The sequence below is a fragment of the Bacillus rossius genome, chromosome 8, assembly GCF_032445375.1.
Source record: "Bacillus rossius redtenbacheri isolate Brsri chromosome 8, Brsri_v3, whole genome shotgun sequence".
In the NCBI taxonomy this organism is placed as follows: domain Eukaryota; kingdom Metazoa; phylum Arthropoda; class Insecta; order Phasmatodea; family Bacillidae; genus Bacillus; species Bacillus rossius.
Window position 1 is genome coordinate 403,948 of NC_086336.1, and position 25,357 is coordinate 429,304.

At 38.2% G+C, this 25,357-nt stretch overlaps 1 protein-coding gene across 1 annotated transcript in view; it reads left to right on the forward strand.

Annotated features, from left to right (window-relative positions):
• Positions 1-11,821: 11,821 nt before the first annotated feature.
• Positions 11,822-25,357, forward strand: part of LOC134535420 (ribokinase-like) — a 34,129-nt gene continuing 20,593 nt past the window's right edge. The window contains exons 1-2 of the mRNA XM_063374501.1: positions 11,822-12,014; positions 12,485-12,617. Coding sequence (XP_063230571.1) covers positions 11,965-12,014; positions 12,485-12,617 — 183 coding nt within the window. The 5' untranslated portion in view covers positions 11,822-11,964. The remainder of the gene's footprint in view (positions 12,015-12,484; positions 12,618-25,357) is intronic.

Sequence of the window (25,357 nt, forward strand, 5' to 3'; positions counted from 1 at the left end):
TAATAAATTTTATTTAAATATTTTATTTAAAATTTTTGCAATTAATAAAGTTTCAACGTATGTTAATTTTCCTTACCAATTTACCGAGATATGAATGAACCTGTCATATTAACCTATGTTTTGTGTTGTGTCTAATACTCATTTGTGTTAAGTGGGTTAGGCCCTTGTGCAGCAATAGGCGCCGATGTAATAAATTGCCACACATGTAATTAAATATTACACATAATTACCAGAACCTGAATAATATCTGTGTTGTTTGACCTACCCTTATACACTATTACAAATTATATATATATATATATATAGATATCAATATCGGCAGAAAGTAATAGTAACCAACAGTCAAACCTATCTAGTATAATAATATTAGAAAGTAGCTGAGTGGGGAAAAGCACAGCACAGAGAAAGTGGCGCACATAAACGTGGGGCCCGAGTGTGTTGACACTGAGTTGTCACACCTTATTTTAAGTTGTTATTTGATCCTGCATAGTGTATCTAATCCATTATAATAACATGGCACACAACCACCCCACATACTCGCTCAGGAGTAGGCGTGACAGTATGTGTGAAGACTGCGATAACACAGGGAATTCAGGAAGTGACACGGCGACTACATCATCAGCAGGGGGTTCACCAGGGAACACTTGTGTGGAGGGACCTAGTGATCACTCTACCACCGTGGCTGAGAGGTTAGGGCGGCCCACGTCACCAGCAACAGGGGAGCAGGAGGAAAGGGAGGCCACTGTCCCTAACATCATACCATTGCCAGATAATACTTCTACATCACCTGTGACACTGGAAGCACTCATGCAGTTATTACGGCAGAATAATACTCAAATGGAGCATCATAATGCATCCCTAAATGCGAAATTAGAACAGAATAATACTCAACTAAATGCGAAACTTGAACAGAACAATACTCAAATGGGGCGGCTTACGAATGAGTTGGGAGCGCTGAGGGATCAGACCAACTCAGGATTAAAGAGCCTGGAACACAGCATTGAGGTTAGGCTGGCCCAGCAACACGAACAGGTCCAGCAGATATCTGAGCAGGTATCACAGAATAGTAGTCGTGTGGACAGTCTGGAGACTCATGTAACATCCATACGAAACATGATCTCAAATGAACACCAGGGACAAGCTAGCGCTAGGGAGGAGGTGCGAGGACAACTCCAGCATCTCGAACATAGACTGGAGGACATGGAGGTGGCTACTGCCACACTACGAGATAGAATCGAGCACCTTAGTGTACACCCCAGTCCCAGGAGTGAGTCAGCTGACCGCCAAGCTCATGTACCGTCACACACAGCCCCTGTGTCAACTGTACCGACTGCCCCAGTAGACAGGCAACCGAGCCCCAGTGAGATGTACACAATTCCACTGCTACCCATCCACAATCATCCTACCGTTCAAATGGATCTGCCCAGAGAAACCCCTATATTGAGCCCATCCAACATTGATGCGGCCACGCTCATGCACCATCCAGCTAAGCATTGGGCAGAAGCTATGCCCACGTTTGCTGGCAGAGCTACAGAGAACCCCATCCGTTTTCTGAAACGATTTGAGGAGTACACCTCAACCTTTCATTTGAGAGATACAGAGATACTGAAGTGTCTCAACAGCGCCCTGAAAGGACCGGCATTTTACTGGTGGGAGATGCTGAGTGCATCAACGCATAGTTACGCCCAGTTCCAGTCCCTGTTCCACAACCAGTATTGGAACATCCGAATACAGAGTCACCTCCGTGCACAGCTTCACACGGAGAAGTATGACCCAAGGAAGTGTGCATCCTTGGAAGCGCATCTATCAGCAATGTTTGAGAAGACACGCTACTTGGATCAGCCCATGACGGATGATGAATTCATCGCGGCCATCCTCACGCAGCTCCCACTCAAGTATCAGAAGCAGTTATCAGGCCTGCCGTACCGTGATGTGACAGAGTTCCGCGAGCGCCTTCTCAATTATGATAAACTTGAGAAAATGGACAGAGCACCCAATACCAAGGAGGAGAGTGAGAGGGTTCCACAGCCCCACCGACAACAGCCCGTCCACAACTACTGGCAGAATCGCGAGGGAAAACCCAAGGAACTCAGACAGGCAGCAGTGAACACGATGAACTGGCAGCCAAGAGGAGGAGGACCTAGCCGGAACGATCAATACCAGACAGGCTACAGGAAGACCCCCTATTACAAGAGGAAGACGTGGTGGTCCAACTCCAGGAATTACCACAGCGATGACGGAGCAAACCACCGCCGGAGGCAGGGGGACTACCGAGACAACAAGCGAAGATCATTCTCGCCAGAGTCACGGCCACCCAGGGAGTCAGCAGACCGCCGCCGGAGAGCATCGTCAGAAGACGAGCTGGAGTACTGCAAGAAGTACCGCCGTACCGACGAGCCCCGCTACAACGGCAAACCTGAGGACTACCGCCCGCCATACCACTATGCCCCCAGGACTCACGAGACGAGTGGCGGCCATGCCCAGAACAGCCACCTCTCGTACAACCGAAACACACAGATGACAACATTCCCACCACCATTTGCTGCTCCGTCTACATCTCAGCAGACGACGTACTACAACCAGGGACCAGCAAATCAGTTGGCAGCAGAATTCAAAGCTGCTGTGTCTGAAGCAGCAGGGAACCGACAGTGGAATCGTCAAGAAGGAGCCAGATCACTAGCTCCAGGTGGACGTGCCAACACTGGCACGTTAAACTATTAAGACTCTGTATGATCAACCCTGAATTTATACCCCATTGTGACAAGGAGCCCGAAAGGACAAGACTACCCACAGGAGAAGAAGTGGAAGCATTCGTAAGAATGAAGCTCACAGCAGAAGCTGATGTACGAAGAAGAAGGAAACCAGCATCCAAATTGTCTAAATTTAATATCGGCGACCTTGTGCTCAAGAAGACATCTCCGGTCAGCAAGGCATGGGAGAATGTCACCAGGAAATTATTTCTGCTTTTCGACGGACCATATGTCATAACTGACATAGTTCAAGAGAATTGTTATGCTCTGGAAGACCCATCTACAGGCCGACCAGTAGGCCGGTATAATATTTCGCAGTTGAGAGCCTACAAGAAACCTGTGTCCCAGTGAACAAGTTCGACACAAGCTAGTGAAACACCTGTATAGTACGAGTATAGGTACTATAACAGCTGAGCGCAATCGGAATGTCTAGGTCAGAGCCAGGACCTGACCAGTATAAATGTGAAAGGTATTAAATGGTTACTGTGTAATTTGATACGCCATGTGAGGCGTATTGCAACCACTGACAGGTACCTAATGTGTAGCGGAAGTGTGATACCCGCTTGGTACATTATCGTCGCGTCGATGCGGAAGTGCAATTCCCGCTTATTATTGCCTGTAGTGAGGTGAAGTGAAATGCCACCCACACAGATGTAATTAATCTTCGAATTTAATAGTGTATTATGTGTATAATATTGTTTGTCAGTTGGTCTGCGTTATTCTTCGTGTGAGTATAAGTTCACTAACAGTAATGCCTGAATCCATGTAATGAGATGCGCCTATCTGTAAGTACTATCATACTAACTAGCAAAAAGAAATGTCAAGCTTGTGTGTTGTCGACTAACTTGTGTGAGAGAAGTATGGCCTAGCTGTGTAAACATGGGTGAGCACTGTTCTACAAAGCATCTAAGAAGCACATAAACACTTTGCAACTACTAGCATAATAATAATAAGGTTACCTTGAATTACTGATGTGGTTACTCCAATTTTTCCGAAGCACAACACACCACTGAATTTATTAAGAATCGCCGAGATTTATCTTTTTCTGTTATTAAACACTGCTGGAGGAGAAGAGAAAATTTTTTTTTTTGCAAATTTAATACTTTTGTTTTACACGAATTCTATGATTGAAGTAGGGCTTTGCAAACGATCTCATAGGGTTGCATTCTGCCCTGAATGCAGAGTAGAAAAGTATGCATTCCTTTCGCATACAAATCCACTCAGTATTAGAAAGCTATTTCTTTAAATTAACTTGATTTGGTTATTTTAAATAATGATATTTATGAAATGATAACAAGATATATACGAACGACTTTGTGTTATTTATTGTGAGAAAAAAAAACTATACAAAAGACTTTAATTTCATTCAACGTGGCACTTGAGATTTTGTTAGTTTATGTTTGTAATCGTCGAGTAGGCGAATATGATGTCAAACGAATACCTGAAAAACTCAATGTCTAACAACTATGTCGCGGACTTAGTACACTGTTGCAGTAAATGTCAGCAGGCTGTATTATAAACAAGTACTAAGTTACTGCAAAATTGAGCCAGCCAGAAAAAAAAAAAAATTGCAAGCTATCATGAAAGCATTTTTTTTGTTTCACTTAGCTTTGTCAGGATAGAATTATCCTTTGCATCGAGATCATGAATCTCAAGTGATTTTAACAAGAAACAATTCCTATCAGAGAAATTTCTGAATGATATGAATACACAGTCAGGATCCTGCGAAGCCCGCATCGGATGCCTGAAAACGAAACTAATGGTTGAGATGAGAGGGAGACTGCTATACACTTTCCAAACAGCTGTTTGCGTTACATGAGAACCCAGCTGATTACAGAAAAAAAAATACTACCTTGCGAGAAATGGTAGAAATAAAAGTTCACCAGACACTCGAGTAAAATAAAAGAAAAAAAAAAGAGGCCACCTTCGCCGAGCGATAAGCTGCGATAAAAGAGAGATAAAAGAGAAGGAAACAATGTGCGTTCCCTTTCCAAGCGTGTACTTAAACGAAATCAAAACTATTGTTGATTTGTTTGCTAACATAAACAAATGCTTTTAATTATGAAATATATGAAATGTTCCTTGAAGTGATATTGTAAATATGATGTTATGTATATGATATGAGATGTTAGTGAGAATTATTAATTTTTTCAATTGTTGATATTATGAAGTTATGAAAGATTGTGAAATGATTCTTATGGAAATGCACGAGATGCATAATGAAATTGTACATAGAATAAAACAGGTACAACCTGAAGGCATAAGGATGCCTAACAATGATGTAAACAAACCCTTTCATTAACACGAAAATCAGTTTAGTTAAAGTTATGCTTGAATGTTATCTAGCTAATAATACCTATTGTTAAGATGTAACAATTTCACTTTGAAAGTTATTGAATGGTTAGCCTAAGTTACCATACTTATTATTTAATATCTGATGTTATTTGATCCCATTAGTTACTATTTGTTTTAATAGAGTTAGTTTATACTGAACTGGCTTGTGGATAGGCTACGTTAAGCACAGAAGATGTCTTAGCCTGCCGACATTCGTGCGTTACAAGTGCACGATTCACACATGAGTGAAGAGTTTTAAGACTGTTTAATGACCGGGACACTTGTTAGTTAAAATGTACACAATACGGTTCGCAACGGCTGTGTACCTATCAGTGACGGGACCCGACGAGTGCGTCCTTGTGAGAAGTGGCGGTTCCGCCGACACGAGCAGCACCGCAGACGTCCCGACGCCGCCTCTCACGTGTTCGTGGGGTAGGGCGGCAGCTGCAGCCGCAGTCCGCCGCTGCAGATGTTCGCCGCGGAGCCAGGAGCCGTGTTGTCCGGTACTGCGAGCCGCCACACGCCAATCCCGCCGACGTGAGGTGTGGAGCAGGTGTTGGTGTTGGCCGCTTTGAGGTCGGGCGCTGTCCCGATGCCTCCTCAGCCGCCGCCGTGGATGTCGCTTGCACCGCGGGTGGACGTTGATCCACTGCCGTGACGTGTCCTGGAGAACGTCATATTGTTGACTCACATGTACATACACCCGCTACAGCCATATGAGATTGCTACTTACAGTAAGTATGTCCTCCCACGTCCCTCTCAACAGGAGCGGCTCAAGGGAGTAGACGCCGTCGGAGAGCTGCAGCAGGTCCAGCAGAGAAGATTTTGCGCGGGAAAACCCGTGGACCATTCCAGCGCAGGTCTGCTAGCGGCGACGACCCGATGCAAAGTGATTAAAATTGCGCGAATTGTCTGGTGTAACGATCGAAAGGACGATAGAAAAATAAATAAATAAAAAAAGGAGAAGAAGAAACTCGGTCGCTCCAAGTTTTTTTTTTATGTGTGGTGCGGGCGCCGCTAGGCGACAAGGCTATTCGTTGTACATAGTGCGAGAGAGACGGTAAACTGCCAATCACATTGTACTGTTTTGAACAGGTCAACGATTGCAGTTCAATATGATTGACAAGGGCGGCAATTCTGTGCTGTTACTATTTTCATAATGCACAGAAAGTTATGACTTATTTTAATGATACTATTATTTATAAAAACTTATTATATTGACTATTATTATTATTATGAAATTTTATTATTTAATTTGTATATTGTTCGCCCGCAAAAGTTATTAAATATATATTCCTATTAATTAGGTATATCTATGAGAGATATGCTCTATGTAGTGGGGAAGACATATATAGACCGGCAATTAGATATACCCCTCTAAGGACCAATTGAACAAAACGTATAAACTGTGTTATTATACGTGTCATATACGAAGGATGTGGCATTGTTGGAAATTCTGTTTTTAAATTTAATTCAGTTTTGTGTTTGCAACTTTGTTAATACCTTTTGTTTACAAGATGTGATTTTGTAAATTTCGTTAACAGCATTCCGCCCCGGCCAATCAGAGGCCATGTTTCAAGTAGAAGGCGTCTGGAACGTTTCTATTTGAGAAGGAGTTATGTAAGAGATGGCGTCCCAGTGAGATGCAAGGGCGCGGAGCCTGTCAAAAATTCAAAAGAAAAAAAGATATTAGCTATTTCAGACCATCCGCAACAAAGGATAAGTTTTTTTCGTCGTGTTGTTAAATGTTTACTAGTTTGTTAGGGCATATTCTGACGAATATGTACCCAGGAGTGATTAGTTTATGTAAGTAAAAACCCTCCATACCATGTGAAACAGCGCCATACTAAAATTGTTATAGCGACGTACTAATTGAAAGAACATTGAGTTTAAATTATACTATCAACATTTTAAAAGACTTTAAATAACCAAAAACAGTAAAGATTATTGTAATTGTAAACTATCTAATTTATCAATTTTAACCCAGGGGTGAAACGAGAGAGATAGTTTTGTGTTCTACCGATCGTAAAACTGAGCTAAAGCCTAGGTACACGAACTCTACAACGAACTGAAATTGTTATTTAAATACTTGATTTTGTGGATTGCTAACTCGTTGATCACGCAAAAGTGCAACATAATATTACGTATTTTTGAATGGACCTAAATGAACTGTTGTATCGTAATCATGTGTGCGACGTAAATATCCAGATGATTAACGAACATGATAGTCATTCCACAACCCAGTTCAGTAATTTATTGATAATAAATTTTATTTAAATATTTTATTTAAAATTTTTGCAATTAATAAAGTTTCAACGTATGTTAATTTTCCTTACCAATTTACCGAGATATGAATGAACCTGTCATATTAACCTATGTTTTGTGTTGTGTCTAATACTCATTTGTGTTAAGTGGGTTAGGCCCTTGTGCAGCAATAGGCGCCGATGTAATAAATTGCCACACATGTAATTAAATATTACACATAATTACCAGAACCTGAATAATATCTGTGTTGTTTGACCTACCCTTATACACTATTACAAATTATATATATATATATATATATATATATATATATATATATATATATATATCGGCAGAAAGTAATAGTAACCAACAGTCAAACCTATCTAGTATAATAATATTAGAAAGTAGCTGAGTGGGGAAAAGCACAGCACACTCTGCTGTCTGTATAAGCAGTCTCTGTTGTCTGTATAAGCAGTAGCTGTTTTATGTGGGATCCGGAATGTTCCCTTACGATCGCAACAGGACGACTTCGCTAGCCTTCAAGGGAGGAGGGAACATGACTTTAGTGGTCTTTGTTGTTTGATAGTAATTCTTAGGAGTTCCAAAGTAATGTATTTTGATATTTTTGTCACCTGATTAATGGAAAAGACTAGTGACATTCATGTAATATATTTAAACGACAATTCAATGTAGATAATGGTCTAATATCTTCACAAACAGAAGTTTGAACAACAAAATGAAGACATCAGCAGGGGCGCAACAACTAAATTTCCTAAGGGGGGGGGGGGGGGCGGCAATACACCTTTTTTATAAAGAATCATCTATCCCCTATTGAAGCGGTGGGTCCGGGGGTCCTCCCCCAGGAAAATTTGTATTTCAAGGTGGAAAATGGTGCTATTTAAGCAGTTTTATTATCTAAAAATTGATTACACAGCACTTTCTTTGCCCCCATTTGCCCCCACTTCAAGGTTTCAGAGGGGGGGGGGGGGGGGGGGAAATACCCTTGGCCCCCCACCCCCTTGTTCACCCCAGGACATCAGTCAGTTTAATCCAAATAATTTGTAAAAATAGTGACCTACGAAAAATTGTAGGTTCATTAACAAATAGGAGCACACTCAGGAAACAAATGTCAATTTCATAATTCAATGTGTGGTACAGACAGTAGCTGTTTTATGTGGGATGCAGGTTGCTCGTTCACGCCTTCTCGCAACTTGCATGATAGTGTTCCTCAGCCATTCCAAGGCATAGTTATCGTGTCAGTAATATATTTTATTTCGTTTAAATTCCATAATTTAAAAAAAAATTGTAAGTTTTGATTTGTTAACAGGAATTCAGCAATCAGACGAAACTCTGATACAGTTGCATGTCTCATAATTATAGAAAAAAATGCATACAGCATTTATTTTCTCAGAAATAAACTGAATCACATTAAGAGCCCAAGCTTTCCTGAACAGTTGCACCAGGATCTGTGTAAGATAGTTGTATTTTTTCACTCTAAACCCGAACTGAAAATTTTATTTCGAGTGGCAGATGTAGATATGTACTATAGACTGAGAACTGTATACGAACTACATATACAAGTATGTAAATTTGTGATTATAATTGAAATATAGTATTTAAACATTTAATTTATTACTCTTAACATACTTTAACATTTATTCTTAACTAAACTACATGTGAAAAGTAATTTTATAATTAAGTTAGGTCTGTAATGCGCATTTCATCTCGTTTGTCGGTGTTTAATTATTTTTTACAACTTTGCTAGGCTCTTTAATGTAACATCATTTTTGCCTAAATATTCATCTGTGTAGTTTAAAATTTTGTATAATAAATTGTTTGAAAACATTAATGATTAACGAAAAGAACAAAGCATAGAACATAAATAACAATAAGAAAACAGAGATGTCGGCATCTGGCCTCGACTGTGGCTTGCATGGACTCCGGACAGAATGCCGGGACACCACTCTCGCATGCACGTAGCGGAAGTGATGTCACAAACACCGCCGTGGAGCGCCACAGACAGGGCTGAGACCCGGACTCCAACCAAGAGGCAAGCAGGTGTGATGTCAGACAAGCCCAGGTCAGGCCCGGTCGCAAGTGTGGTGTCATGGAGGGACGCCAGATGTCGCTGCGTCGAGGTGACGGCACAGTTGCATCCTGACTCGGGGTGAGGGCTAGGGATGTGTTCCGCCAGCAGGGTCTGGTAATGGCGGGGTGGGGACCGGGCCTTTCTGCCGCAGGAGGTACGACCTCAAATAAATCTATGTTACGATTCTTATATAACTCCATGTGTAAAATAATTCACCACAAGAGTTAGCTTTCCTTAAAAGCATTAAATAAGTGAAATTTTTGCAGCAATCGTATGTTAAAGTCAAAAATAATTTTTTTTCTAGATATTTAAATTCTGAAATTTATTGTTATTTGTAATCAAATTCTAGGTGCAAAATAAAACTTGAAAATGACATAATTTTTGATTAGTATTCATTCAAAGCTGGAAGACAATATAACACATTAATTATAAAGTCTATTAATGTTTTATACATAACTAAGATCTTGAATATAAATGCTAAAATTATGAGGATTATTTATTGGCCTTTATGTTATAACTAAACAAAAATAATATCTGTATACTTACATTAAAATTTTTATTAATGAGATTCAAAAATCGCATTTGAAGGAATTACACTTGTTTGAAGATTAATATGTATAATAAACGATTATTCTTCAATTATTCTTATTATATGCACTTAAAATTTTAAATATTTTTTCTTTGGGAAGATTCAATTTTTTTCAGGTTCCACTTTCTCTCTACTCACAATTTGTAATTGACAATTATAGCAAAGTTAAAAGTTATTGCTATGCATTGAACACATAAAAAGCTTCCAAAAAAATTAATATCATAAACTATAACTGATGTGCCGTTACATGACTATCGTTTCCGCGCACAGAAAGTGACTTATTATTATTTTAAATATCATTTGAATTATATAGTGTTATTGGTTTATTTCCCCGTTATGAACGCTCTATATTTATATTTTGACTTATCTACATGCGCTACACTCTATGACGTAGCACGAACTGACATTTGAGCAACAATAGGCTAGACGCCTCTAGGGGACTATTGACTTGATCCCTCTAGGGCATAATTGACTTTAACGGCATAAGAAACATTTTCCACGTAATTTATATAACAGTGTGTTCATTGTTGGAAATTATTATTTTAATTTTAACATATTTTGGTATCTTCAGACGTTTTGTTGAAAGTCGGTAATTATTTTAATGTTTAAATTTCCGTTAACGATTTTATTGTTCCGGCCAATGGGAGGCCGAGTTACAAAAGTTAATAGTTTTTAGAACTTCATAATGAAAGGGAGTTATGTAATAAATTGTGGCGGCGGTATTGAAATCGCCAGGGGATTAATCCTTTTGATATTCATCAATCTTCGAGCTAAAATAGGTCATCCGAGTGTAAGGCTATTTTAATTCGACGTAATAATAATTATAGGTGTTACTGGAAGGGCATATCTGGAAAGATATGTAATTAGGAGTGCATATATGACGTGAGTAAAAACTGATCCCAATTCCCGTCGTAAGAGATAATCTCCTAAGCTAAATGTCCTATTATTCCATTTACGAATTAAAACATTGTGAATATTGAGAACTAATTAACGTCATTCAAAGACATAGGTACATTATAATTTAATTAATCGTTACATATATATACGTCACAGTCCATACCCAGAGGTAAAATGAGAATGGAATCTCTTATTTCTCTACCGACCCAACAATGCAACAATAAAGCTAAGCCGAGGTATTTTTTTCTGAATTAAATATTCGTAATAATAAACTATAATTTTTATCAATTCTTCTACGATCTATGAGTGTGAGAACAACGGACATTATGAACTGAATTATATGAACTCTTGTTAGAGACACATGTGTGCAACGTATTTCTTGTTTGTTTTAAATACATTATTTTATACCACTTGCCAACCAGAATTTTTAACATTATTATTTTATTAAAGACTATCAGTTAACTATATTTTATTATATTATTATTAAATTATGTGTGTATTCAGTAAACCTATTATCCTTGTCTTTCACCCAACCTGAATATTAGATTTAGAGTAATATTTCTTTTATTTATTTATTTTTTTGCTAACAAGGTGAATCCATACATAAAAGTGGCGCCCAAACGAACCAATATAAGCATAGGAGAGTGGAAGAGTATCAATACATAAGTACTCTCACAGAGTTTAAGTAAGTGTAGAGGAGAGATAGCAGCACAATATATAAAACGAAATAGATTATTTAAAAATATGCCTACTTTATACAAGACTCACATTAAATATTGTTAGGACTGGGCTGAGGTACTACTAGCGCCGTTAGTTTGCAGCCGCCACTAGCTTCAGTGGATGGTGAGTTGCTAGACCGAAATATTTATCCATGCTTGTTGCTACCAACTATCCAGCATGAAATTAAAAATGTTTAGTTTTGTCCCGAACGATATCGGTATCTTAGGTTGTGTAGTTTACAGATTTCCTCTAGTTGCTGCAAGGCAACGTAGGACAAGACGAGTTGTGAATTGTGAAGTGGGTGCTTGTGGCGGTTAGAATCATTTGTAACGAATGAAATGAATTCTAAAGTAGTGGTGATTGGTTCCTGTAACATGGATCTATCAATGTAAGTACCTTTCCATTATTGGCTAAACCTTTCGGCGGAAGGTTTAAATATCATCGGAGTGTTAGCTTTTTGCCTTCAAGTAATAAGTTAAAGAAACAAGATTTGAAACGAATTGTTGAAGTGACTTACAGAATATTATTTGAAAACGTACTGACATGCAGTAGAAAAATAGGAACTAAAATATTTATCTGTATTATAACAAGTAGCTTAAACATACTTTCTGGATCTGACGTAGGTCAGTGTGTATAGTAAGCTAATTGTCAGTTAACAAATTCCAACCTTAAATTAATAATAATCCTACAATGAGTGAAACATATTTACCCATTGCAGACTTTCCTTGTGTACTAGACAATTTTAGGTTAAATGTTGTTTAGTTACTCACAGGAATTTTCTCCCAATAGTTTATATATGTAATGTTGAAAAGCTGAGACATGCAGGAATGCTCTGCAGCGAGAACCTTGGGCCCGCAGGTACGCCCCACGACTCCCCAAGCCGGGCGAGACCATTCATGGCAACAAGTTTGTGCTGGGGTTCGGAGGGAAAGGAGCGAACCAGTGCGTGGCGGCGGCCAAGCTCGGAGCGGCAACCTGCATGCTGTCTAAGGTAGAGCTGATCCTAGAGATGCAGACAGCTTCTAACCCTGTGTGATTACTAGACCTGCCTGCTTCACTTCAGAATACACTACATTTTTCCATGTGGTTGTCTCACAAATTTTTAATTTTTGATAGAGATAGCTAAGAATTTATTTATGATAAAATGGTTATAATTGGTATCATATCACTTGTATGATAATATCATTATTAGCTATGCTGAACTATACAAGTATGATTTTATTATATATATATGTATATATATATATATATATGTATATATATATATATATTGTGCTGTTACTATTTTCATAATGCACAGAAAGTTATGACTTATTTTAATGATACTATTATTTATAAAGTCTTATTATTTTGATTGTTATTATTATTATTATGAAATTTTATTATTTAATTTGTATATTGTTCGCCCGCAAAAGTTATTTAAATATATTTTTTATTAATTATGTATATCTACGAGAGCTATGCTCTATGACCTGAAATGGACTTATATGGACAGTCAATTGAGTATACCCCTCTAAGGACTAATGAACTTAACGAATAAACGATGATTTTATTCGGGGTATTACTTAAAGAAATTTTCATTGTTGGAAATTTTCGTTTTAAATTTACCACATTTTTGTGTTTTCAATTGTATTAATAAGTGTTATTTACGGTATTTATATTGTAAATTACGCTAACCGATTTTGGTTTCGGCCAATGAGAGGCCGTGTTTTAGATGTGAGGCGTCTAGAACGTATTAATTAAGAGGTTGGTTGTATGAAGGCGTCTGATGCCGACGCAAAGGCGCGAGGCCTATTTTAAATTTAAAATATAGCTAGCTAGATTATGCCATCCGACACTCAGGATGAGCTTAAACGACGTATAAATAAATAATGTGTAAGATTATAAGGGCATATTCTGACGGATATGTTATTAGGAGTGAAAATCTGTAAGTAAAGATCTTGCATTTTGTATCGCCCATAGACATACCCAGCTGTATGTAATTTCGTCGTAAATAACTCCGATTTGACTACAAACTGATTAGTTTTCACGTAAAAGGTGTCAATTATCCTGAACTACGTCATGAATTATTAGTTCCAAGATTTAAATTATTATTTTATTTTGTGATACCCAGAGGTGAAATGGGAGTACAAGTTTCGTGTCTCTACCATATAAACTGAGTTAAGCCAAGGCAAATACGAACCCAAATATAAACATAAACAGTAATCATACTAATTATTAATTGTGCTATGATTTCAAACATTTTCTGGTATGTAAGAATGCGTCCGTAAAAACATCATTTGATTTATTTTCTGAACATACACTAACGAACTTTTGTGAACGATTCATGTGTGCTACGTATTTTCCTGATGTTTTAATTTACATAAGCGCATATCCACGAGTCATGTTCAGTATCGTTAGGATTGTTTTTCTGTGATTTTTTTTATCTAATTATATTAATATTGATTTTTATCTCTACACATATGTTAGTTGTCCCTGATGAATAGCAATTTTTATTATTAATAAAAACCTGAATTCTATCCCTATGTGTTGATATATGTTACCTAGCTACCTGTGTCCAAGAGTGTGTGTTTTATGATAAATAACATTTTTTTTTGCATGTTTCTAAGGGTCAGAGTACAAGAGCATAACAGTACCATTGACACATATATATATGTCTATATATATATTTTGAAAAATAGTGACAGCCAGTGTATATCGTCCCGACAACACACACACAACAAAAGGGTCTATATATAAATAAACGAGTACTATTAATGGTACTGGCACCAGCAGTAAGAACACACCGAAGAAGTTTAGCAGCAGTATAGTATAGAAAGTGGCGCACATAAACGTGGGGCCCGAGTGTGTTGACACTGAGTTGTCACACCTTATTTCAAGTTGTCATTTGATCCTGCATAGTGTATCTAATCTAGTATAATAACATGGCACACAACCACCCCACATACTCGCTCAGGAGTAGGCATGACAGTATGTGTGAAGACTGCGATAACACAGGGAATTCAGGAAGTGACACGGCGACATCATCAGCAGGGGGTTCACCAGGGAACACTTGTGTGGAGGGACCTAGTGATCACTCTACCACCGTGACTGAGAGGTTAGGGCGGCCCACGTCACCAGCAACAGGGGAGCAGGAGGAAAGAGAGGCCACTGTCCCTAACATCACACCATTGCCAGATAATACTTCTACATCACCTGTGACACTGGAAGCACTCATGCAATTATTACGGCAGAGTAATACTCAACTAAATGCAAAATTAGAACAGAACAATACTCAAATGGGGAGGCTTACGACTGAGTTGGGAGCGCTGAGGGATCAGACCAACTCAGGATTAAAGAGCCTGGAACACAGCATTGAGGTTAGGCTGGCCCAGCAACACGAACAGGTCCAGCAGATATCTGAGCAGGTATCACAGAACAGTAGTCGTGTGGACAGTCTGGAGACTCATGTAACATCCATACGAAACATGATCTCAAATGAACACCAGGGACAAGCTAGTGCTAGGGAGGAGGTGCGAGGACATCTCCAGCATCTCGAACATAGACTGGAGGACATGGAGGTGGCTACTGCCACACTACGAGATAGAATCGAGCACCTTAGTGTACACCCCAGTCCCAGGAGTGAGTCAGCTGACCGCCAAGCTCATGTACCGTCACACACAGCCCCTGTGTCAACTGTACCGACTGCCCCAGTAGACAGGCAACCGTACCCCAGTGAGATGTACACAATTCCACTGCTACCCATCCACAATCATCCTACCGTTCAAATGGATCTGCCCAGAGAAACCCCTGTATTGAGCCCATCCAACATTGATGCGGCCACGCTCATGCACCATCCAGCTAAGCATTGGGCAGAAGCTATGCCCACGTTTGCTGGCAGAGCTACAGAGAACCCCATCCGTTTTCTGAAAAGATTTGAGGAATACACCTCAACCTTTCATTTGAGAGATACAGAGATACTGAAGTGTCTCAACAGCGCCCTGAAAGGACCGGCATTTTACTGGTGGGAGATGCTGAGTGCATCAACGCATAGTTACGCCCAGTTCCAGTCCCTGTTCCACAACCAGTATTGGAACATCCGAATACAGAGTCACCTCCGTGCACAGCTTCACACGGAGAAGTATGACCCAAGGAAGTGTGCATCCTTGGAAGCGCATCTATCAGCAATGTTTGAGAAGACACGCTACTTGGATCAGCCCATGACGGATGATGAATTCATCGCGGCCATCCTCACGCAGCTTCCACTCAAGTATCAGAAGCAGTTGTCAGGCCTGCCGTACCGTGATGTGACAGAGTTCCGCGAGCGCCTTCTCAATTATGATAAACTTGAGAAAATGGACAGAGCACCCAATACCAAGGAGGAGAGTGAGAGGATATCACAGCCCCACCGACAACAGCCAGTCCACAACTACTGGCAGAATCGCGAGGGAAAACCCAAGGAGCTCAGACAGGCAGCGGTAAACACAATGAACTGGCAGCCAAGAGGAGGAGGACCTAGCCGGAACGATCAATACCAGACAGGCTACAGGAAGACCCCCTATTACAAGAGAAAGACGTGGTGGTCCAACTCCAGGAATTACCACAGCGATGACGAAGCAAACCACCGCCGGAGGCAGGGGGACTACCGACACAACAAGCGAAGATCATTCTCGCCAGAGTCACGGCCACCCAGGGAGTCAGCAGACCGCCGCCGGAGAGCATCGTCAGAAGACGAGCTGGAGTACTGCAAGAAGTACCGCCGTACCGACGAGCCCCGCTACAACGGCAAACCTGAGGACTACCGCCCGCCATACCACTATGCCCCCAGGACTCACGAGACGAGTGGCGGCCATGCCCAGAACAGCCACCTCTCGTACAACCGGAACACACAGATGACAACATTCCCACCACCATTTGCTGCACCGTCTACATCTCAGCAGACGACGTACTACAACCAGGGACCAGCAAATCAGTTGGCAGCAGAATTCAAAGCTGCTGTGTCTGAAGCAGCAGGGAACCGACAGTGGAATCGTCAAGAAGGAGCCAGATCACCAGCTCCAGGTGGACGTGCCAACACTGGCACGTTAAACTATTAAGGATCTCTGTACGATCAACCCTGAATTTATACCCCATTGTGACAAGGAGCCCGAAAGGACAAGACTACCCACAGGAGAAGAAGTGGAAGCATTCGTAAGAATGAAGCTCACAGCAGAAGCTGATATACGAAGAAGAAGGAAACCAGCATCCAAATTGTCTAAATTTAATATCGGCGACCTTGTGCTCAAGAAAACATCTCCTGTCAGCAAGGTATGGGAGAATGTCACCAGGAAATTATTTTTGCTTTTCGACGGACCATATGTCATAACTGACATAGTTCAAGAGAACTGTTATGCTCTGGAAGACCCATCTACAGGCCGACCAGTAGGCCGGTATAATATTTCGCAGTTGAGAGCCTACAAGAAACCTGTGTCCCAGTGAACAAGTTCGACACAAGCTAGTGAAACACCTATATAGTACGAGTATAGGTACTATAACAGCTGAGCGCAATCGGAATGTCTAGGTCAGAGCCAGGACCTGACCAGTATGAATGTGAAAGGTATTAAATGGTTACTGTGTAATTTGATACGCCATGTGAGGCGTATTGCAACCACTGACCGGTACCTAATGTGTAGCGGAAGTGTGATACCCGCTTGGTACATTATCGTCGCGTCGATGCGGAAGTGCAATTCCCGCTTATTATTGCCTGTAGTGAGGTGAAGGGAAATGCCACCCACACAGATGTAATGAATCTTCGAATTTAATAGTGTATTATGTGTATAATATTGTTTGTCAGTTGGTCTGCATTATTCTTCGTGTGAGTATAAGTTCACTAACAGTAATATCTGAATCTATGTAATGAGATGCGCCTATCTGTAAGTACTATCATACTAACTAGCAAAAAGAAATGTCAAGCTTATGTGTTGTCGACTAACTTGTGTGAGAGAAGTATGGCCTAGCTGTGTAAACATGGGTGAGCACTGTTCTACAAAGCATCTAAGAAGCACATGAACACTTTGCAACTACTAGCATAACAATAATAATGATAAGGTTACCTTGAATTACTGATGTGGTTACTCCATTTTTTCCGAAGCACAACACACCACTGAAAAATATTAAGAATCGCCGAGATTTATCATTTTCTGTTATCAAACACTGCTGCAGAAGAAGATAAAAAAAAAATATTCTTTTTTTTTGCAAATGTAATACTTTTGTTTTACACGAATTCTATGATTGAAGTAGGGCTTTGCAAACGATCTCATAGGGTTGCATTCTGCCCTGAATGCAGAGTAGAAAAGTATGCATTCCTTTCGCATACAAATCCACTCAGTATTAGAAAGCTATTTCTTTAAATTAATTTGATTGGTTATTTTAAATAATGATATTTATGAAATGATAACAAGATATATACGAGCGACTTTGTGTTATTTATTGTGAAAAAAAAAAAAAAACTATACAAAAGACTTGTAATTTCATTCAACGTGGCACTTTAGATTTTGTTTGTTTATGTTTGTAATCGTCGAGTAGGCGAATATGATGTCATTCGAAGACCTGAAAAACTCAATGTCTAACAACTATGTCGCGGACTTAGTACACTGTTGCAATAAATGTCAGCAGGCTGTATTATAAACAAGTACTAAGTTACTGCAAAATTGAGCCAGCCAGAAAAGAAAAAAAAAAGAAAAAATAAAAAATTTGCAAGCTATCATGAAAGCATTTTTTTTTGTTTCACTTGGCTTTGTCAGGATAGAATTATCCTTTTCATCGAGATCATGAATCTCAAGTGATTTTAACAAGAAACAATTCCTATCAGAGAAATTTCTGAATGATATGAATACACAGTCAGGATCCTGCGAAGCCCGCATCGGATGCCTGAAAACGAAACTAATGGTTGAGATGAGAGGGAGACTGCTATACACTTTCCAAACAGCTGTTTGCGTTACATGAGAACCCAGCTGATTACAGAAAAAAAAATACTACCTTGCGAGAAATGGTAGAAATAAAAGTTCACCAGACACTCGAGTAAAATAAAAGAAAAAAAAAAGAGGCCACCTTCGCCGAGCGATAAGCTGCGATAAAAGAGAGATAAAAGAGAAGGAAACAATGTGCGTTCCCTTTCCAAGCGTGTACTTAAACGAAATCAAAACTATTGTTGATTTGTTTGCTAACATAAACAAATGCTTTTAATGATGTAATATATGAAATGTTCCTTGAAGTGATATTGTAAATATGATTTTATGTATATGATATGAGATGTTAGTGAGAATTATTAATTTTATCAATTGTTGATATTATGAAGTTATGAAAGATTGTGAGATGATGCTTATGGAAATGTACGAGATGCATAATGAAATTGTACATAGAATAAAACAGGTACAACCTGAAGGCATAAGGATGCCTAACAATGATGTACACAAACCCTTTCATTAACATGAAAATCAGTTTAGTTAAAGTTATGCTTGAATGTTATCTAGCTAATGATACCTATTGTTAAGATGTAACAATTTCACTTTGAAAGTTATTGAATGGTTAGCCTAAGTTACTATACTTATTATTTAATATCTGATGTTATTTGATCCGATTAATTACTATTTATTTTAATAGAGTTAGTTTATACTGAACTGGCTTGTGGATAGGCTACGTTAAGCACAGAAGATGTCTTAGCCTGCCGACATTCGTGCGTTACAAGTGCACGATTCACACATGAGTGAAGAGTTTTAAGACTGTTTAATGACCGGGACACTTGTTAGTTAAAATGTACACAATACGGTTCGCAACGGCTGTGTACCTATCAGTGATGGGACCCGACGAGTGCGTCCTTGTGAGAAGTGGCGGTTCCGCCGACACGAGCAGCACCGCAGACGTCCCGACGCCGCCTCTCACGTGTTCGTGGGGTAGGGCGGCAGCTGCAGCCGCAGTTCGCCGCGGAGCCAGGAGCCGTGGTGTCCGGTACTGCGAGCCGCCACACGCCAATCCCGCCGACGTGAGGTGTGGAGCAGGTGTTGGTGTTGGCCGCTTTGAGGTCGGGCGCTGTCCCGATGCCTCCTCAGCCGCCGCCGTGGATGTCGTTTGCACCGCGGGTGGACATTGATCCACTGCCGTGACGTGTCCTGGAGAACGTCACATTGTTGACTCACATGTACATACACCCGTTACAGCCATATGAGATTGCTACTTACAGTAAGTATGTCCTCCCACGTCCCTCTCAACAGGAGCGGCTCAAGGGAGTAGACGCCGTCGGAGAGCTGCAGCAGGTCCAGCAGAGATTTTGCGCGGGAAAACCCGTGGACCATTCGAGCGCAGGTCTGCTAGCGGCGACGACCCGATGCAAAGTGATTAAAATTGCGCGAATTGTCTGGTGTAACGGTCGAAAGGACGATAGAAAAATAAAAAGGAGGAGAAGAAGAAACTCAGTCGCTCCAAGTTTTTTTTTTTTATGTGTGGTGCGCGCGCCGCTAGGCGACAAGGCTATTCGTTGTACACAGTGCGAGAGAGACGGTAAACTGCCAATCACATTGTACTGTTTTGAACAGGTCAACGATTGCAGTTCAATATGATTGACAAGGGCGGCAATTCTGTGCTGTTACTATTTTCATAATGCACAGAAAGTTATGACTTATTTTAATGATACTATTATTTATAAAGTCTTATTATTTTGATTGTTATTATTATTATTATGAAATTTTATTATTTAATTTGTATATTGTTCGCCCGCAAAAGTTATTTAAATATATTTTTTATTAATTATGTATATCTACGAGAGCTATGCTCTATGACCTGAAATGGACTTATATGGACAGTCAATTGAGTATACCCCTCTAAGGACTAATGAACTTAACGAATAAACGATGATTTTATTCGGGGTATTACTTAAAGAAATTTTCATTGTTGGAAATTTTCGTTTTAAATTTACCGCATTTTTGTGTTTTCAATTGTATTAATAAGTGTTATTTACGGTATTTATATTGTAAATTACGCTAACCGATTTTGGTTTCGGCCAATGAGAGGCCGTGTTTTAGATGTGAGGCGTCTAGAACGTATTAATTAAGAGGTTGGTTGTATGAAGGCGTCTGATGCCGACGCAAAGGCGCGAGGCCTATTTTAAATTTGAAATATAGCTAGCTAGATTATGCCATCCGACACTCAGGATGAGCTTAAACGACGTATAAATAAATAATGTGTAAGATTATAAGGGCATATTCTGACGGATATGTTATTAGGAGTGAAAATCTGTAAGTAAAGATCTTGCATTTTGTATCGCCCATAGACATACCCAGCTGTATGTAATTTCGTCGTAAATAACTCCGATTTGACTACAAACTGATTAGTTTTCACGTAAAAGGTGTCAATTATCCTGAACTACGTCATGAATTATTAGTTCCAAGATTTAAATTATTATTTTATTTTGTGATACCCAGAGGTGAAATGGGAGTACAAGTTTCGTGTCTCTACCATATAAACTGAGTTAAGCCAAGGCAAATACGAACCCAAATATAAACATAAACAGTAATCATACTAATTATTAATTGTGCTATGATTTCAAACATTTTCTGGTATGTAAGAATGCGTCCGTAAAAACATCATTTGATTTATTTTCTGAACATACACTAACGAACTTTTGTGAACGATTCATGTGTGCTACGTATTTTCCTGATGTTTTAATTTACATAAGCGCATATCCACGAGTCATGTTCAGTATCGTTAGGATTGTTTTTCTGTGATTTTTTTTATCTAATTATATTAATATTGATTTTTATCTCTACACATATGTTAGTTGTCCCTGATGAATAGCAATTTTTATTATTAATAAAAACCTGAATTCTATCCCTATGTGTTGATATATGTTACCTAGCTACCTGTGTCCAAGAGTGTGTGTTTTATGATAAATAACATTTTTTTTTGCATGTTTCTAAGGGTCAGAGTACAAGAGCATAACAGTACCATTGACACATATATATATGTCTATATATATATTTTGAAAAATAGTGACAGCCAGTGTATATCGTCCCGACAACACACACACAACAAAAGGGTCTATATATAAATAAACGAGTACTATTAATGGTACTGGCACCAGCAGTAAGAACACACCGAAGAAGTTTAGCAGCAGTATAGTATAATATATATATATATATATATATATATATAATTTGTTACATTATATATATAATGTAACAAATTACCTATAGGTACAGGTAGGTTATAGGCCACTTATTAGGTTAAGTTGATTTCTATTGGCAGTATTTTTTGAAAGATACCAAGTAGGAAAACATATACATTAACACAATTTTCAAGGCTTACAAATTCATTAGGAATAGCTGGTCAGTAATTTTACTTCTATCGATTCTTGTAGGTATTCTTGTATTTGAGACTTAATGTAATAGCAGTGGTTATTAATATATTTATTTATTTATTCAATTTTTGTTCGGTAAATATGTATGTAGAGTCGAGGTATATGCGAAAAAAAATGCTAAAAATCAGAAAATACTTTTATTCTATGCTCTTTCACTTCCTCTTTTCAATAAACCCGGCGGAGATAAGAAATTCCAAATACTTTAGGAGATATCGAATTTTTATTTTCCATCACAATACCGACCATTGTTGCTTGTTTACGTTTATGATTTTTTTATTTTCGCGACGTAGGTAGAACGACTACATCATTTTCTACTAATGGCAAAGGAATTGTAGCCGCCTCTAACGTAGGTGAGTTTTTAACGTTTCAAATTTTAATGTTTTATTTGTTGCGCAAGTAATAAGTAAAAAAATTACGTGAGTTCCTACCGTTCATCCTTTGTCCCGGTTTGTTAGGTCAGGTCAGCTACATTATAAATACTTTAAAACTAAACAACCATTAAAATTAATTAATATTATTTTTAATGTCTGCTTAGTTTGAAAGTATTTATAATGTAACTGACCTGACCTAATCGACCATTTTAATTAATTAGGCATTCACGAACGGTAAATCAAGATGCACATAAAGTTCGCCATTCCCGATTACACCCGAACAATTTACCTTCGGCCAACCTCGGGTTAATTTATTAATATTTATATTTCTCTGTTTATTTTAATGTAGCTATACTAACCTAACTAACCGTCCATAGTGTTTTAAAGTGTTTTAATGTAGCTAACCTAACATAACATAACTATAATAATAATATTTTCAGATTTTAATAGATAGTACTCCTAAACAAGCAACAATGTAGTCGTTCACCTACGTCGCGGAAAAAAAAAATCATACTCGTCTCGTAAACAAGAAACAATGGTGGCCGCCTGAATTCACAGGTATTGTGATGAAAATTAAAAAATTCCATATCTCCTAAAGTATTTGGAATTTCTTATCTCCGCCGGTTGATTTGAAAAGAGGAAGTGAAAGAGCATAGAATGAAAGTATTTTCGGATTTTTAGCATTTTTTTTCGCATATACCGTTACCCTATATATTTACCTTTTGTTCTGTAGATCCCATATGGAGGTAAGGACTCCGGGATATAGAACAAGTCAGTTAATACAAATATATACATATATACAAACAAACTGTACAACCACAAAAAAAAATATATTACACAGTACTTTTTACATTTCAAACGTAAGAAAGAGATTAAAAAAAAAACATGGGTACATAAAAAGAACATGGGTACACAAGAAATTGTATAAACTGAAGTCTAAACCTCAGAGTGAAGAGTTAATTTACAAAACTCAATATATTTCTCGTTTTCTGATGTATTTAAATAAAATTTACCAGAGTTTAGTTTTATTATCTGTTATTAGGTCAAAGAATTCTATCAGAGAGTAGGAAGGATGTTCTAACAGAACTTTTTTGAGTGTTCTTTTGAATATAGGTAAATCGGTTATATTTGTGACATTTTGTGGCAATAAGTTGTAAATTTTTATGCCTATGTAATTTGTGCCCTTTTCATACTGACTGGTATTATGACCTGTTATTCTCAATTTATTGGAGTTTCTTGTGTTGTATAAATGGATATCTTGATTTTTTTGTAAATAGCGTTTCTCCTTATGTATGAATAATAGTATTCTTAGTATATACTCGTTTATGACTGTTAAGATTTTAAGTTTTCTGAATTTTTGTTTACAGTGAGCTGACATTTTGTCATGTGTCATTATACGAATAGCTCTTTTTTGTAATTTTAGAATTGTTTCAATTCCCACAGAGTTTCCCCAGGTTTCTATATTGTATGTCATTATAGAGTGGAAGTGAGCGTAGTAGACAGTTTTTAATGTTTCAATACTAACTATGTCTGCCAGTCTTCTTAGTACATAGCAGGATACACTTAGTCTGCTAGCGACAGGTCTTTATACTTTAGCTGTTCATCTAAGTTCACACCAAGGAATTTAACATTTGATGTTCTAGTTATGATATTACTGTTAAACTTTAATTCAAACTTTTCTTCTACTGGATTATGTCTGTTCCTAAAATTTATACAATTTGTTTTAGAGGTATTTAGTACAAGTTTATTTGCTTCCAACCAGTGATTTAGATGGCCAAGGATTAAATTTGCTTTAGACACGATGTTGTCTACATTTTTACCTTTCACTAGTATTGAGGTGTCATCAGCAAATAGCACTGTGCTGGCTTGTGGGATATTTAAAGGGAGGTCATTAATATACACTAAGAACAATAGAGGTCCTAGGTTACTACCTTGAGGGACTCCATGTTTAATGACTTTCCAGTCTGAGAACACTATGTTATTGTTTGATTTTATTTCCACTCTCTGTTTGCGGTTGTGCAAATATTAATACATTAGCTCAAGTGCTTTGCCTCGGATACTGTAATGATTAAGTTTTTCAAGTAATATTTCATGATTAACAAGATCAAAAGCTTTAGACAAATCACAAAAAATGCCTAGTGCTGTGTTGCCACTATCCAAGATTTCGAGAGCTTTACTAGTAAAATTATGTATAGCATTTATTGTCGATTTGTGTTTTTGGAAGCCGTATTGATTACTGTTCAGAATTTTACAGTCCGTGAAGAAGGATGATAGTCTATTATAGAGCATTTTTTAGAAAATTTTGGCAACAATTGGTAATAAGCTAATGGGCCTATAGTTTGCTGCCTCTAGTGTATTTCCCTTTTTATAGACAGGTAGTATTTTTGCTTTTTTTAAACAATCTGGTACAATACCTTCCATAAAAACCTCATTAATTAATAGTGATAACGGCTTAGCAATGTGATGTCCAGCAAGTTTTATTATTTTGTTAGATATGCCACAGACATCTGTCAAATTTGAGCTTTTTAATTTATTGATTACTTTTAATATTTCCTTAAATGATGTTGGGTATAGGTAAATTGATTTATTGTTAAATGGGCAGTTAATTTTCAGGTTTTCAATAGCATTTGTTATTTGACTGTTTTTTGTAGAGTTTAATGAATCAGCAACATCAGTAAAAAACCTGTTGAATTCTAAAGCAATCTGGTCACTGTCATGATTTATTTTACCATTTATTTCCAGATTATTTACTTCTTTTTCGATTTTAGTGCCCCTGCTTAGTTCAGAATTAATTATTTTCCATGTGGTTTTTATTTTATTATCACTTTGAGTGATCCTGTTTTGTATATTCTTTCTCTTTGCCAGTCTTAAAACATTTTTGTAAATTTTTTTATAATTCTTAAAGTATTGCTGAAATTTGGTGTTGTGACAGTCTGTTTTACTAAGATAATATAAGTTTTTTAGCTTTACACTTGATGTAATTATTCCCTT